The sequence below is a fragment of the Phallusia mammillata genome, chromosome 1 (assembly GCF_965637545.1).
Source record: "Phallusia mammillata chromosome 1, kaPhaMamm4.hap1.1, whole genome shotgun sequence".
Classification (NCBI taxonomy): domain Eukaryota; kingdom Metazoa; phylum Chordata; class Ascidiacea; order Phlebobranchia; family Ascidiidae; genus Phallusia; species Phallusia mammillata.
This window is the reverse complement of record NC_137252.1, coordinates 21,492,102-21,507,306: the sequence shown is the minus strand read 5'-3', so window position 1 is coordinate 21,507,306 and position 15,205 is coordinate 21,492,102. Positions and strand designations below refer to the sequence as shown.

Genomic DNA, 15,205 nt, shown 5'->3' with positions numbered 1-15,205 from the left:
CCACGGAAACGGGATACAGTCAGTGGTGGGATTTAGTCAGTGGTGGGTTAATTTTTTGTGAGTTGGTTCTATCACAAAAGTCATATTTTTCAGCTGGTTCTGTTACAAAAAGTTCATTGACAGTCAGTAACCAGTAATGCTAACCGGTTCTCTGATCTCACAACATTTTGTAAGACGGTTCTATGGAACCGGTGCGAACCGGCTGAACCCCGCCACTGGATATAGTTGGTTTCGGGCTTTGTTCCTTTTTGTAAACAAAAAAATGACATTGTTTAAACTAGCAATCGAACTTGTATTGCCAAAAATTTTCAGGACGTATTTATTTTAGATCAGGGCTCTTCAACCGGGGTTCCGCGGAACCCTAGGGTTCCGTACTAACCTTACAGGGGTCCCGTGATCTTTAAAGGTTGCTCGGGGGGTTCGCAGCGGTTTGTTGTACAAATATGAATCATAACAATATCACTGTTGCGAACAGCAATGCTCGCCGGTACAATCTAGTAGTTAACCTTGGTTGCACCATTGATCAATTGTGACGTAATAAACACAGCCCTATACACTCTGGCAAATTTGCGAGATAAATGTAGAAACGACGGTTACAAGTAACGTGGCAATGCGTTTCAGTGAATCGTTTAATTGAAGTCAACTTATATTTTGTGCTTGGGGTGTGTTAAGTAAAAATACATGTTTTTCTTTGGTGTAGCCCAGTGGTTCCCAAACTGTGGGCCATGGCCCAGTAGTGGGCCACCAAGACATTTTCAATGGGCCACAGAGCCATTTGAATAGATTCTACTGTTTTGTAATACTGTAGATGTTATGCGCTTTGTTTTGAAAAACGTAATTTTTGCAAAGAATTCTAAATCTTGTAGCCAAATGTCAGGAGCATGCATCTCATTAAAAGTAAGTTGCTGGAAAATTTCGCCTGTTTTTGAGTTATTTTTTTGTTTGTGCCCAAATTTACAGCACGTGGTGGGCCACGAATCGCTATTAAATAGACATTTGGGCCACAGACCAAAAAAGTTTGGGAACCCCTGATGTAGCCTATTACATTGGTTGAAATTATTTTATGGGGGTTCCGCAAAGTTTGACAAAACACCTTGAGGGTTCCATGCCACTAAAAAGTTTGAAGAGCACTGTTGTTAAATACGCTGTGAAAGTGGAAAGGAACTGTTAGGCCTGTTCGTTAAAAATTATTTTTTCTTGAATATGAAATTAGGCAATGGAGAAACTAAGGATTTGCCTAAAAATGATATTTAATTATTCCTATCGAAATATAGATCGCTACAACATGCGCTCTTTGGCTGTAGCTACGTCATTCGTTTCTGGTAAACACTGAAATGTATCCATTTTAAATAAACGCTGCTCTCTTCATTGGATTTAAGTGCAAGCTGTTATTAGTACCACAATAATATTAAACATGGTATCGATTAAATTTTGTGAATGTTATGAAGTTTTACATTTATTCAACAAAAAATAAAACATAACGAAATGATAACACATCAGCCCTACATTTTGAATATGCCAGTTTTGTTGTGAAGCAGCTTGTTTAAACACCGCTTACTTACGTGTTAATTGGTTTATAAAAGCAAGTTAATTGGTTTATAAAAAAACATCTACTTTCGCGAATATAGCGCCATTGGGTACCGTGTTGCGGTAAATTCGAGTTAACAGTGGTGCACTCAACGCAGTAAGTATCGCCATCCTTACATATATCATATTTACCAGTTTACTATACACATAATTTGATCTACACATATGACTGTTTTTGCAAGCAAAAACGAATGGGTCCCCACACGCGTGTTTATGCAGATTTACGGTAAACAAATGTTGCGGTTATTTTTAGAATTTAAGGACACTCACAAAGCATTAACTAAACTTTAAAAGTTTTGTCCGTAGTATTTTTGCATCATTATCGTCATATAATTACAAAAAAGTAAAAAAGAACGGGAAAAATACTTTCAATTTAATCTCTTGCTTTGACCTTGATATTGTCGTTCAAGTTCAGTTTTTAAACACAAATTTTCCTAGGAAGTCTGTTGTATTATACACTATAAATTAAAAAGTCGTTTGCTACAAAGGCAAGCTATACATAATAACTTGTTTTTCACTTAACTTTGTTTCGCAAAAACGACCGATTAATGACCTTTTGACACCGTTTTTAACGGCATGCAGTCCTTAGTGTTCAACAATACCGCTTTGCCTAATTTATACATGACTTGAGTATTGATTCTTGAATTGATTTGTCAAACATAAAGAAGCTACGTTATGACGAAAAATTCCGTGTTGTAATGCCTACAAGTTGATCTTTAGTGACCTGTGGTTATGCGGCAAGCTGACAACGAGAATTTAAAGACCATTTAACGCGGCTTTCGAAAAAGTCAAGTACATTTTTTCACCTTTATGTTGATCAACAACGTTTTACCTGACATAAACGAAACCGAATAACGTTTATCGAGTTTAAATTACGTCTTTAGGTGTGAAACCTTCGCCAAAACTGAAAATGCGCGTGATAACTTAATAAAACGACACAGCATTGCTGCACAAAAAAACAGCTGATTTCTAATCACCCAAACGTCTGTCTCGTAAAACGTCTGTCCGGACGTCAAACTGAGCACTCCCGCTCTGCCACCTTAATCGTAAACCAGTGAATTACTCCCTTGGGACTTACATCTGACTGATAGTGTACACATATTATGGGCTGTAAAGGTAACTGGCAAAATTGTAAATACTTAACGAATACCCTGCTCAAACAATCGTTAAAATTTTCAAAAATTTCTGCACCATAGGGCTTGTATTTCTGGCCTAAAACTAAAACCGATTATTACGGGGTTTAAAGTGTGAAAATGGGTGAATCCAATAAAAAGTTACAAAATTCTTAAGTATACCTTACATTGCACCACCAACAAAGCATGAAACTTCCAGATTATGTACTTTAGTCAGTACAGCCGTTTAAAAAATCGTTTCGGGGGCCTGTGGGTGAACCACTGTGTCGTTCGGGGTCAAACTTCAGGAGGATCAAATACGGATCAATAACTAACATCTGTACAAATATGAATAAATTTGAAGCACTTTTTCTTGACCAAACGCGTTTAACAAACCAGCGTTAGACAAAAAAAAGTGGGGGACCTATAAAAAAGCGAAAGTAGCTCTATCCACTGGCATATATTTAAAGGGAAATTTTGTAAAGAATTTGAAATTTATGAATATTTAGGCTGGGGTGAGGTTTGTAAAAATCCTAAACTTACTTCCTAACAGTGAAACTTGGTTCATAATCTTGTTGTGTTCAATCACCAATTTAATAACTGTGCTCTTTACCTCACCTATCGGCACTTACACTTTCTATCTCTCGTGGTGAGTTCGGTACTTCGGAAGTTTAACAGATGTATTGTAAATGCTTGTGTTTTGCTATAAATTTCATTAACATAAATATGCATAAAGGTGTGCTAGCATGTTTTGTGGTGTATAATACTTAAGTGTTTATTTCAGTTGAATTTCTCATACAACACCATGGGCAAAGACAAACGTACCAGGAAATTTGCTGAAATGAAGCGGATGATATCTTTGAAAGACAAAAGAATCAGCAAAGACAAACGCAAAATCAAAAAGAAAATAAAATCATCCACTTCTGGGGAACTGTCCAAACGAAATCTACCACAAGAATCTTCAGCATTGTTTTTTAAATATAATGATCAGCTGGGACCTCCATACCATGTTTTAATGGACACTAATTTTATTAACTTTTCAATCAAAAACAAGTTAGACATCATGAAATCTATGATGGATTGCCTTTATGCTAAATGTACACCATGCATTACAGACTGTGTTATGGCTGAACTTGAAAAACTTGGTCCAAAATATCATGTTGCACTAAGGATTGCAAAAGATGCAAGATTTGATCGCTTGCCATGTATGCATAAAGGGACATATGCTGATGACTGCTTGGTGCAAAGAGTAACTCAGCACAAATGCTATATTGTTGCTACATGTGATAGAGATTTAAAGCGAAGGATTAGAAAAATTCCGGGTATACCAATTATGTATTTGTCACAACATAAATATACTATAGAACGAATGCCAGATGCCTTTGGGGCACCGAAATCAGACCAGTAATTACCATGTGCTTGTGGTGGAATACTTGTACTACTGACTTTATTGTGTTGCCTTTAATTTCAGATTTGTTTAAACAATGAAAGTGTAACAAACTCAAATGAACCTGCGCAACAAATTTAGGTGGAAAAGAGTGCTATATGAGGATCAAAGTGTTCCAGACAATTATGTGGACGATTCTTTTCTGAAAAGTCGAAAGACCAGTGCTCAAACATATCATTTTCAAACTTTGTTTGTTTCATCATTAGCCATTTTGCAGCAGCTGTGTGTAGTATGCTGCTTTGTGCTGGTATGGTTCCACATGAGGGAAGGCAACTTAACACCAATGGTTGTGTTAACCATGTGCATATCTGTAACCTTAGTATGCTGCTTTGTATTTACAATGTACTCTAATGAACAAAAATACATAAGGTTTTTTATCATCACCGATGGATTAAAAACTGCACTTTTGTTGTTAATTTACACAGGTTTGGCTTCTCCCATCCTACAAACACTGACACACACAATTAGCACTGATACTCTATACACAATGACCTCTATGATGTTATTGGGTCATTTAATATTTCATGATTATGGTTCTTCTGGAATTTTGGTTTCTCAATCAGTGTCGTTAAACATGGCTATTTTTGCTGCTGTATGTTTGTCATCGCGATTTGAAACAGCTTTTCATACCTTTGCTACAATTATGATGGCATTACAGCTGTTTGGTTTATGGCCAATGGTACGGCGACGAATTGCAGCTAAAAATCAAGTTGTACTTCCAGTTATTACATTTGTTCTGTTTATGATAATAGTTGCTGTTCTTGTACACTACAGTGTAGTGTGTGCTGTGGCATTTGGATGTATTGGCTTGTTGATAAATTTTATTTTTCCATTTATTTTAGTTAAGCTCCAACCGCAAAAGGATAACATATATGGGCCCTGGGATGAAGCAGTTTTGTCAGAATAACTGTAAGCATCTTTTGGGTAAACCAGGAACAATTCATGTCACAGTATTGTATGCTATTTGTTGTTGTTATTTTAGATGTAAGTGCTGTGACTTATGTTTGGTTTGGCAAATCCGTTTACATTATAATTAAGCACACAGTTTAATACGTTTGTTGCATGAGGATAAATTTGAAGGGTTTCCAATGATCTGGACTATTACTGGTGGAGCATTGGTGTACTCCTACCTTAACTGAAGACATTTTTTCTAGGCTACGAAACCAGGATGCCCGGGTACAAGGATTTTGTATGTCAGTATATAGGTCAGGTACGCTGGACCATTCGGCCAAGTTACCGTCATTTTTATCACGGAGTTCGAACCCAGGACACTCCCGGGGACGAATTCCGATCAGTTTTTTTATGTATGTACATGGGTCGGGAGCGCCGGACCATTCGGCCAAGTTCCTGCCCCGTCATTTGCTCAATACTGTTGCACTTGTCAACCTGTCACCTAGCGGTTGATGAAAATGCTGCCATATCCACTAGGTGTAGCTAGATACCATGCACGAAATATTTTGGAAGCGCGAATATTGACATAATGTTTCATGCTGCCAATGTCATAAAACATGATTAGCCGTATTGCGTTAAACCCTGCTACCAGCGTCATGCGATTCACAAATTGTTTTGTACCACATTGCCTTATAGATCAGTGTCTCATTAGATAAGAGCGTTGGTAATTATTGCTGTAGCAAATGCGATTAAAAGCAATCATCCAATCAGTTTTAAGGCGGATGACGCTGCTAAACGTCATGCAGTCCAATAGGAATTCTGTTTGTTTTAAAGCTTACATTACTTAACGGCCATGACAAATTGAAGCCAGGGTCACACATATAGCTATGCGATTTAAATCGAGATTGCTGCAATACTTGATAATTTAAATCTTGTAATTTAAATGCTCAGCATGTTGGTTTCGACAAGAATTTGATTTTGACGCGCCATTCTACGAAATGTGGATTGGTAGATTGATTATGATAAATAACCCAGGAAACGAAGGTCAACTTTTCGTAGAGTGAAGAGCTTTATCGGCGTGGCATCTTGTACTAGCCCGTACCATCCGATAACTTGTGGCCTTGCATTAACACGCGCGTACGATTTGCCGCGCGGCTAAAGTTGATTGTATCATTGCTTCGACAAACAGGCATTGTGATCTGTTTCGTAAACATGACGAATCTAATTACAAAGCGACGAAGATCTGCTGACTCGTAAGCAGATTAGCGCTTGTTTATCTCAATATTTCACTGACTTCCTCAACATGGCTTCTGACGCACATAAACACATCTTTAATTAATATTGCGCATTTGTGTAACCGTTTTTTTAAACCAACGAGTGCATATTTCGGTGCAATGTGTTTTTACTAGTCCAGTTTTTCCAAGGTGTATTTTTAAGCAGTGTTATGTGGTTTGCCACATAAACTTGGATTGCCTAAATCTAAAAAGTTTTTGGCATCGCCTTTAGTTTTTCCAGGATACGAATTTAATTTTAATTTTAACTAAACCTTAAATTTTAAAAAGCTCGCTTTACAGAGAAATAAATGTAACAAAAATTAAGGGGTAACGTGGGTCGTAGAATATATTGATTCCTTAAAAAAGTTTAAAAGCAATGCATCAGTTTTATTCTTGCGATGCCAATCTCATGTTCAACCACCAGGCGAGTAATCTCAAAATTTTCTGTTTATTTGGGTGTTTATGCAGATGGGGCTTCCACACGTGTTGCGTCTGTCGTGATAACATCGCGATCTTTACTCTTCTCTGTTATGCGTTTACTTCCGGGGAGGGTGCTCACTGGAAAGAACGAAGTCTTTGTTGAGTTATTTTTGCACCGTTCGCTGATGGAATGCGCGAGTTCACCAGGGTTCCAAACTACATACGATTTACAACATCACGGCATATTTTCCAGGTGTAAACTACCAGAAAAGCGCTTTTTGGAAATGGTAAGCCTATAAACGTTTTTATTATCAAAACGAAACTCTGAAGCTTTTTGTTGAAACTTGTCGCTTTGTAAGAAATTATTTTACAAATTTTAAATTAAAAAAGTGTGTAAATTACAAACAACCATAAAAAGTATGTCAAATACATTGTTATCAAAGAATCCCTTCAGAGGAAGCACACACGACTTTGATGGTCGTATATGGTGGTAGCTTGTGACTGAAGATTTCGATGTAGCACAAAGTGAGCCTGAAAACTGAACGTATATGCTGTTGTACTGTTGCATTATTTGCGTTCATAGAAGACCACTCAGTCTATTAACTGAAAATTTTCGACTTGTCAGTACAATAAAATATTGAGACGCTAATGAAAATTCAATTATAATGTGCTTACTTTGATTAATGATTAATCTAGCCCGGGCCAGAAGCATTAAATGCAATTCGAAAGCATCATTGCATGAGTAGCCTACATTTATCATAAAGGGTTGGCATTGTGTTAAAGGCGATAAGTGCATACAAGACATTATTGCTTTTCGTGTTGATAAATGTTAATCATGTTAAGCTGCTTAAAGTGTTTTGTAAATGTTTAAGATAAGAACTAAATCTTACACAATTAAACAACATAATTATGTTATTGGGCAATTTATTAAAGGCAATATATTAGGTTTTTAGGCAATTTATTAACAACCTTAATTCCAAATAACAGCTGAAGAAGTGAACTGTTTGTGACGTCACGCGCCTTCTAGTCGTAGGAATTACTTCTTAAGTAGACAAATATTATCTTGTCGGTAATCGAAGTTATATTCACAGCGTGACAGGTTACGCCCGGGACGTTTGTTTTCACAACGTTTCCTACAAACCGCCAAACGTGTGACGTATACTTTATCACATCGTATATCTGACGAAACCACATATCTCAGCTTGAGCCAGAAAAACTTTGCATGTAAGATACAACTTGTCCAGCTTTTAGTTTATCTTCAATTGATTGATTTATAATTACGTTTTTCAACGTACTTTGTGTTCTGTGAGTGGCTGTTTGTGCCACGTGTCTAGCAACATCGAAATGTAGACATTAAATTATCGCATAAATGTGATAGAATGGAAATTCGAAGCCTGTCCCACAGTCTGCAGGCTTCGGCCCGATTAACAACTGAAAGGTACCTGTAACATAAAGGAACTACGGCGTTTTTTAGAAAGCAAAGACAGACAAAAAATGTTTGCCTGTATTGCAGCGATGATACGCATAGATTGTTCAAAACAAACCGAAATTAATATTTCGTAAATACAAAAAAACTTGTGATTGGTAGGTTAATTAATTTAAAAACACCAATACTGAAAAGCACCACTTTATCAGATTCGTATGGAACCCAACCATAAAATGGGGAATAGTAAACTGTGAGAAAACAGTTATATATACTATTAGAGATTAGAAACAACTTAAATGTTTGCAGTTTGTTGCAGTTAACAGCGCAACATGTTTTAACGAAAAAAAAATATTGTTATGCATTAACAATGCATAGAAGACTATTCACCGAGTTGTTTGTATTAGATTTCAAAATATCTGCGTTTAAAATGAACCAATTTTCTAGTTGACGCACCCAATTTTGCTGTCGAAAATAAGCCTAATCTGATAGGCAAATGAAATGCGAAAGCATCGGGTTTCCGAGCCAAACAGGCTGATGAGCGTCGTGTAGATTCATAGATCGTTTATGTAATCAGTTCTGTTCACACATGACCTCAAGGTATAGGGAGCAAATTGTTAAAACAACCTACGGTTATCGTTGGCCAAATCTCCGTCATCAAATCACCCGCATTCATCGCGTCTCTCCCAGGAAGACGTGTGCCGCACTTACAACATTTCGGTTCAAGTTACCGATCTGATTTCTATCTCGCCTCAATCGGCTTGTGTATGGTCATTATAGTAATAGACCTATTACATAAATGGTTGTGTTGACTTCCCGAACCCCAGTGGTATGTGCTTATAATGGGCGTTGTACAATTGAAGATCAATTTCAACACGCCTGGAGCAGTTGATCTACATCACCATGTAAAGGCCGACATTCATCTTTTTGCTGTAAAGTGTTTTACTTTCATGTTTCACGTTCGTTCCAAAATTGTTCCTTATCCAAGTGGAGTCGGAATTTCTTTTTGATAGGTGTGACGATAATTTTCTGACGTAACAGAAAAATGGTGTTACGATTTATTAAAATCAAACAAGATATGGTTATAAAGTAAAAGCCTTATAACACTTTTTTTCGATTTTTGCATTGGCACATTCTAACTAAAACGAAACACGTTTTTCTTTGGAGCATATATGCTATGTTTCTGTGCACTTATATCGAGTTCGGTTGGGCGGGTCTTGTTGTTCTGGCAATGCTACGTCAGAGAAAGCGGTAATGATGATAAGCAACCACTGAAATAAGAATCAGTCACGATCAGGTATGACTTTCAACCTGATGCAACGAGATTAGATGCTTCGCTCTCAGGAGAACGCTTGAGGTCAAACCAAACACTTCAATGAAGAGATTACATCGCAAAACACTACTGACAACCCTACCTAAACCTTCGCAGAAGGTTCCTTTGTTAAAATAAAACCTATGCAACAAATCGATATTTAAGGGGTGGCGTAACAGCTCAATGGGTCACTGCATTTTTTCACAGTCTTTGTTTATTGATTTTGACGTATTTAAACAGAAATGACTTGCCTTTCTTTTTGTCCTTACACTGGTGTGTTTTGAAGAGTTTACCGACTTGTCATCACAATGTTTTAAGAGAGTTTACACGCACAGAAGCACGTTCATTTTCACGGTTAATTAAATCTAGTTGGCCAAAAGTGGTTGTGGTCACGCATCAAAAGAGATGATTTTTTTCTTTTGACGACAGATGCACCCATTTTCTTGTCTCCAATACATCCCTTTCAGTGATAAAACGATTCCAACATTATCTGATAGCAAATATCAATACCGACTAACGGGGATTGATGTGGTGGCTCAAAGAAGTAGAAAAACGCTCGGAAATTCGCCACGTTGTACGTAAATCCGTTGTATGTCAAATCATTATCCTTCATAAAGTTTTATAAGTGGCCATATTGTACGAGGGGTTGATTTTTCGAGTACCCCTCGAGTATTTGAATTTTTGTGTGCTTAAGAATAATCGATGCCAGCGTCAGGAATAACAATGTGCACCAGTTGAAGGAATTTTGCCGTCAGCACCTGGTAAAAGACCGAGCGTTCCGGCAAAAGTGTTATTACAACCGAGAACGCAAGTGTCTTACAAGAAGATCCTCAATTGGTCTTTGATATTACCAAAAAGGTATAAATTGCTAAAACAACGGCAACATGCTTGAGCGCCGAATTCCCGCTACACTTGCGTTTTCGTGTTTTTTAATTGTTTTCTTTTATTTGCTTATGATTACAAAACGAAGGTAGCGCTTATGGATGTTTGGCTGAATGTTATAACAGGTGTTCGAGATAAGTTAAGTCTCTTTCAATATGGACACCTGGGATTTATACCAATATGAGAGTTATGACATTACCGATAATTTTACCTCTGCAAAAAATATTGATGTTGTAAGTCAGTGGTCAACACACTGCGTGTAAGGTGTCGCATGTAACTCAAGACACTTGTGCGAGTTCAGACGGGGGACAACTACCTTCAAATCCATCAAAAACTCTTTTTTGAATTTAGATTTTTGTTGTGCGATTATTGCTACATATTTTAAATTACTAGGTCTTTGTTGGACCATTATAGGCGCCAGGTCTTCGACATGTAAATAGCTGCTCGAAGTACACGTGTAAGTGCATATTAATTATTAAAGTGACTACACATGAGCGATTACAACATACCTACATGCAAGACTGTGTAGCCTACATATATAGCACAACACATTAAATTAATATGACGCGGTTAATTATCAAGTGTCCTTAACTTGAATATTTTCATTTTTACACCAGTGGGCAGTAAAGAGTCGTGTGATCCATCGCTAAAAGGTGATTTGAAGACGAAGGTGAATGATCGAAGTTAGTGGTGGAAAAACATGTCAGAGTGACATGATTTGTTGGGTTTATCTTGCAATTACTAATACGGCGGTTGCTTGCTGTTATTTTGTGCATAGTCACAACATAACCTTGATACGTCTACGCGCGGAAGTGTCCGATTCGGGGCCTGACGCCGTTAGTCTGTAAACAGCTTATTTACAACTCATACCATGACAAAATAACACAATGCAAGGGGGGCAAAGCGACCTTTTTACAGGCAAAGCACACACATTTTGTCGCCTTTACCAAGTTTCTGGGACAAATGTTTTCATCGAAGGGTGACCACAGTTGCTCTGGTGTGTCGGCTACTATAGCTGCGAGCAGATGGACCTGTCACTTATGCTGGTAGGTATTTGTTGTCAAGAAGCAACAACGATGTACCCGGCGCGATCACTCGAGTAAATACTCTCAATCACAACGAGGCAACGATGGACAAAGCACCTATAATCTCATTCGTATCAACACTAGCCATTGTTAACACGAGGGAGTTTGTTTTTTTCGTACGAACGTCAATATTTGCCAACGAAACAACCAACATTGTGGTTAAAAGTACGCGTTTGTGTTACCCTAAAACGCTTTATTACCCCTAACCGATTAAACAACCTGTCGCTTCTGTTGTCACTGCCGCTAACAACAGCCAATGTCAGGTGCTTACCGCGTTCAACAAGCGCGTGGCAACCATCGAATAACGAACCTCAATGCCATTGTCTTCGTTTTGTGGCGCCTTTGCACTAAACAAAGGCCGTTAAAATCTCAACTGGTATTGTTAAGCTGTCTCAAAGGGGATGGCATCGCCAAGTTACGATTTGTAAAAAAATATTGACCGTTCTTGGATTTTCAGCCATTGGGCGTGCAGCAGAATAGTTGTCAAAACAACCCTGTTTATTTTGAGCCGTTTGGATTTGAGTACCGACAAGCTTGGCTAAATATTATTTCGGCAACAGTTGATAGATCAATCAGTTCTAAACACTTCGTGCAATGACAAACGGCTTTACCGCTCTCTGCCCAAATCTCAACAACTTTGCCCCTTACTACAGAATATGCCAAGAATTCTCTGGTTGGAACACTTGAACAAAATACAAATGCGATGTAATGACGCGTCCCCAATGCCGTCTTATTTCATCTCGCTGTAATTTGTCGGTTCTCTGTTTAACCTGCAGTTGATTGAAATCGTTCAAGTGGTTTTATTATTCTCGCCAGGGGGGTATTTTAAAACAACATATGCAATCATGCTTTTATTTCGCCATGACTGAAGTCCCCGCGAAGATGGTGACAAGTATCATCGGAAAGTGCCATCGGCATAACTTTTTTAAATGACCAGATAACTAAATTAACTCCAAACAAAGTTCTTGGGTTTATCATGATTACTTACCACAATAAAGTTAACTTCGTAGGAAACATATGTTTCCTGTTAAAATTTTTGTGCATTTTGCACATACTTTCCAAACCAACATTATTGTGCTACATTTAACTGTGACTGGCAGATTATTTTATGACGTAAGTATGACGTTGCTTTGTTGCACAACATCTTAATCTGCTTGTCCCTTTGCTGACCCTGATACCGAGCGTAAACATAAGCGAACACGTGTTGGCAATCTTAATCCGACATAAGCTACAGCTTATACTAAACACTGCGTGGTACAACGCTTCTTGGTAATTCGGAAGACACGGCCCGACACCTGTTCGACAGCATTACCAGATATTACGCGATTTCTAGCCGGATTAAACTTCATTGTTGTCAAAATACACAGCCTGCACGAAGCACGGCAGAAGGTTTAACTGGCTGTTCCGACAAGAGATGAACTAGGATTTAAAATGTCAAATTGCGACCGCTACTATACGAGTTTGTGTGCATGAAACACAGTCGACGTATTTGTTTGCGCCGAAAATGTGATTCGGAGAACAAACTCTCGCTATTGACGTTGTCAACCCTGTTTCAACCTCGATCGAAATTACAAATATGTATTTCAAAATCTGCTTGTCCACACTGTTGTAAACTCCAGGAACTACGTTTCACAAGATTGTGTACATAACAGCAATATGTTGTGACCGTTATTTGTCAATTTCAATTTTTACTATTAAATTTTTTTTTAATTTAATATTTATAACACGTCGCTTCGACAAAACATTTGTTTTAAGTCAAAAAGTTGCACGTTACTACATATCCATTGAATCTGCTACCGGCCCAGAGGATTACCATTCCATGAGTTGAAAACTGCTTCAGGGTGGTCAAACATTTTCAACACTTTGTCGCAAATGTCGCAGGTGAATCAAAACGTTGTTGTTATTTTTCGCGCTGGGACGCCGCTAGTTTGTGCTAGTTTGCATGCAACAACAAGTCTAAATCAGTGAGGGAAAAGTGAAAAATTGGCGGAAGGTTGTCCGCTGCCTTGTGCTTATAGTCCAGACGAAACAGCGGAACAAAACAACAACATAAATGTGGTGGATTGATTTGGTTCTGCACCATTACCGACGCCCGCGAACAAGCAAAAGGTGTTCTTGCCTGCCTGATCGACGTTTTACCTGAAAGGTGCAAAAGCGTGACATAGCTAGACATACGGCTTGTACGCTTTTAAAATATTGCAAACATAAACTGTTTGCGAGGTTTGAACCTTTGTTGTAAGTTTTTACCTAAAGGTCATTAGGCACATAAATGCGTCCCGGAACGTGTTTGAATGCTTGATAAGAGATCTCTTCATGACAGACAAGCTCTGGAAAACGTGTTTTTAACGATGGTCCACGATAAAAGTTTTGTAATTGACCCACAAGTCGTCAGTGAAGCGATACCTTCCTTGATGTTGTATTTTTTTACTATGGCACTTATATGAAATACAAAAACACAGTTTAAATCATCAAAATGAGGACAATTTGCCCAAACACTTTTTATTCATTATGGTTGTTATCTTACCGTATATTTTAATGTTTTTGCCGTGTAATGATCTTCAAAGGAACAGCGATGATTGAATCAATAGGCCAGGCACAGCTGAATTTATTTTACCCCCAGTTAGAGCATTGTTAACTGTGATATTTTACAACGGACAAATGTTTGATTTTGCAATAAGCGCCTACCGTGCGACAACTGTCTATGATCTATCAAATTTTGTGCAAACATCGCGACAATAGGCAGGGCGTGAAAAGCAAGTAATACGCACATTTCTCTTCAAAGCCGTGTTTTACGAGGTGGCCTACCTCGAACATTTTCGTGTTTGCACACCGATACAAAAGCTTGTTGCGGAAAATTAAAAATGACCGCCAGCCGTGCCTGCTATATTGGTACAACTTGTTGTACAATGTGGGAATATTCACTGCATGGGGCCAAACCAACAGGGCCTTTTCACTCGCGGCTGTCATGAGGTGTACCCTGTCCACACAACAATATAGTGCAGGAGAGGCAGGGACAGTCTGTGTTTGCGATCCGACCATCGATCACTCATGCGTGTCGTGAGGAATTATCGCCTGCCTTAAGCGTTTTCTCACCTGAAACGGCTTTACGCATATTTGCATAAGACAGAAGCCGAAATGACTAATGCTTATGACTAACGTAAAGCTAGAATCTAAGTTTTAGTGTTCAAAGTTGAATGTCAACAAGATTTTATTTCCGATATTTGTCAATTTTTCTATGGATGCAGTAGACAAATTATTAGATCTGGGTAATTTTTTGCTTTTTATATTCAAATTATGTAAATATTATCGATTTAACGTGATACAAATGAACTGATATTTTCTGTTATTTATATCCATAACAACAACAGCATTCCCACAATAAAGTGTTTGTTGCTGTTTACTTACACAACAGTTAAGTGATCCACCAGTTGTCCCGTGAAAAACGAATATTTGTATTGTGTCATTCTTCCCACGGTGGCTGAGACATGTCGACTGCTGATCAAGTCGTGTTTCTTATCAAATCACCCCGCACCGTTCCCTGATACCACAGAAAATGCTCAGTAAAAGCGTGACCCGTAACCTTAGGATTGTCCCAGTCGGTCATGTTCCATGTGAATCTACTTGCTATCTATTCCAGACATGCAGTAGGACAATTGGGGCGCTTAGAATGTCATTTTCATTTCCACTGTTAGTCTGAAAAGGTCTGGCACGAGGATCGAGTTTTGAGACATAAATATTCGAGTCCAAATTGAAAACAATAGATTGCCGTTTT

The 15,205-nt window shown here is 38.2% G+C and overlaps 2 protein-coding genes across 2 annotated transcripts; both read left to right on the top strand.

The window, feature by feature from the left end:
- Positions 1-3,268: 3,268 nt before the first annotated feature.
- On the top strand, positions 3,269-4,171 carry LOC145212263 (rRNA-processing protein FCF1 homolog). Its single transcript, XM_080080342.1, has 2 exons — positions 3,269-3,348; positions 3,484-4,171. Exon 2 carries the CDS (start codon positions 3,505-3,507, stop codon positions 4,105-4,107), a length of 603 nt encoding a protein of 200 aa, XP_079936468.1. The 5' UTR covers positions 3,269-3,348; positions 3,484-3,504; the 3' UTR covers positions 4,108-4,171.
- Positions 3,958-5,196, top strand: LOC145212255 (phosphatidylinositol N-acetylglucosaminyltransferase subunit C-like). The gene is made up of 2 exons (XM_080080315.1): positions 3,958-4,021; positions 4,171-5,196. The coding sequence occupies exon 2, from the start codon at positions 4,205-4,207 to the stop codon at positions 5,051-5,053; it is 849 nt and encodes a 282-aa protein (XP_079936441.1). The 5' UTR covers positions 3,958-4,021; positions 4,171-4,204; the 3' UTR covers positions 5,054-5,196.
- Positions 5,197-15,205: the final 10,009 nt, after the last annotated feature.

Coding starts and splice junctions, on each gene's coding strand:
- LOC145212263 (XM_080080342.1), top strand. CDS start 3,505: ATGGGCAAAGACAAACGTACCAGGAAATTTGCTGAAATGAAGCGGATG.
- LOC145212255 (XM_080080315.1), top strand. CDS start 4,205: ATGAACCTGCGCAACAAATTTAGGTGGAAAAGAGTGCTATATGAGGAT.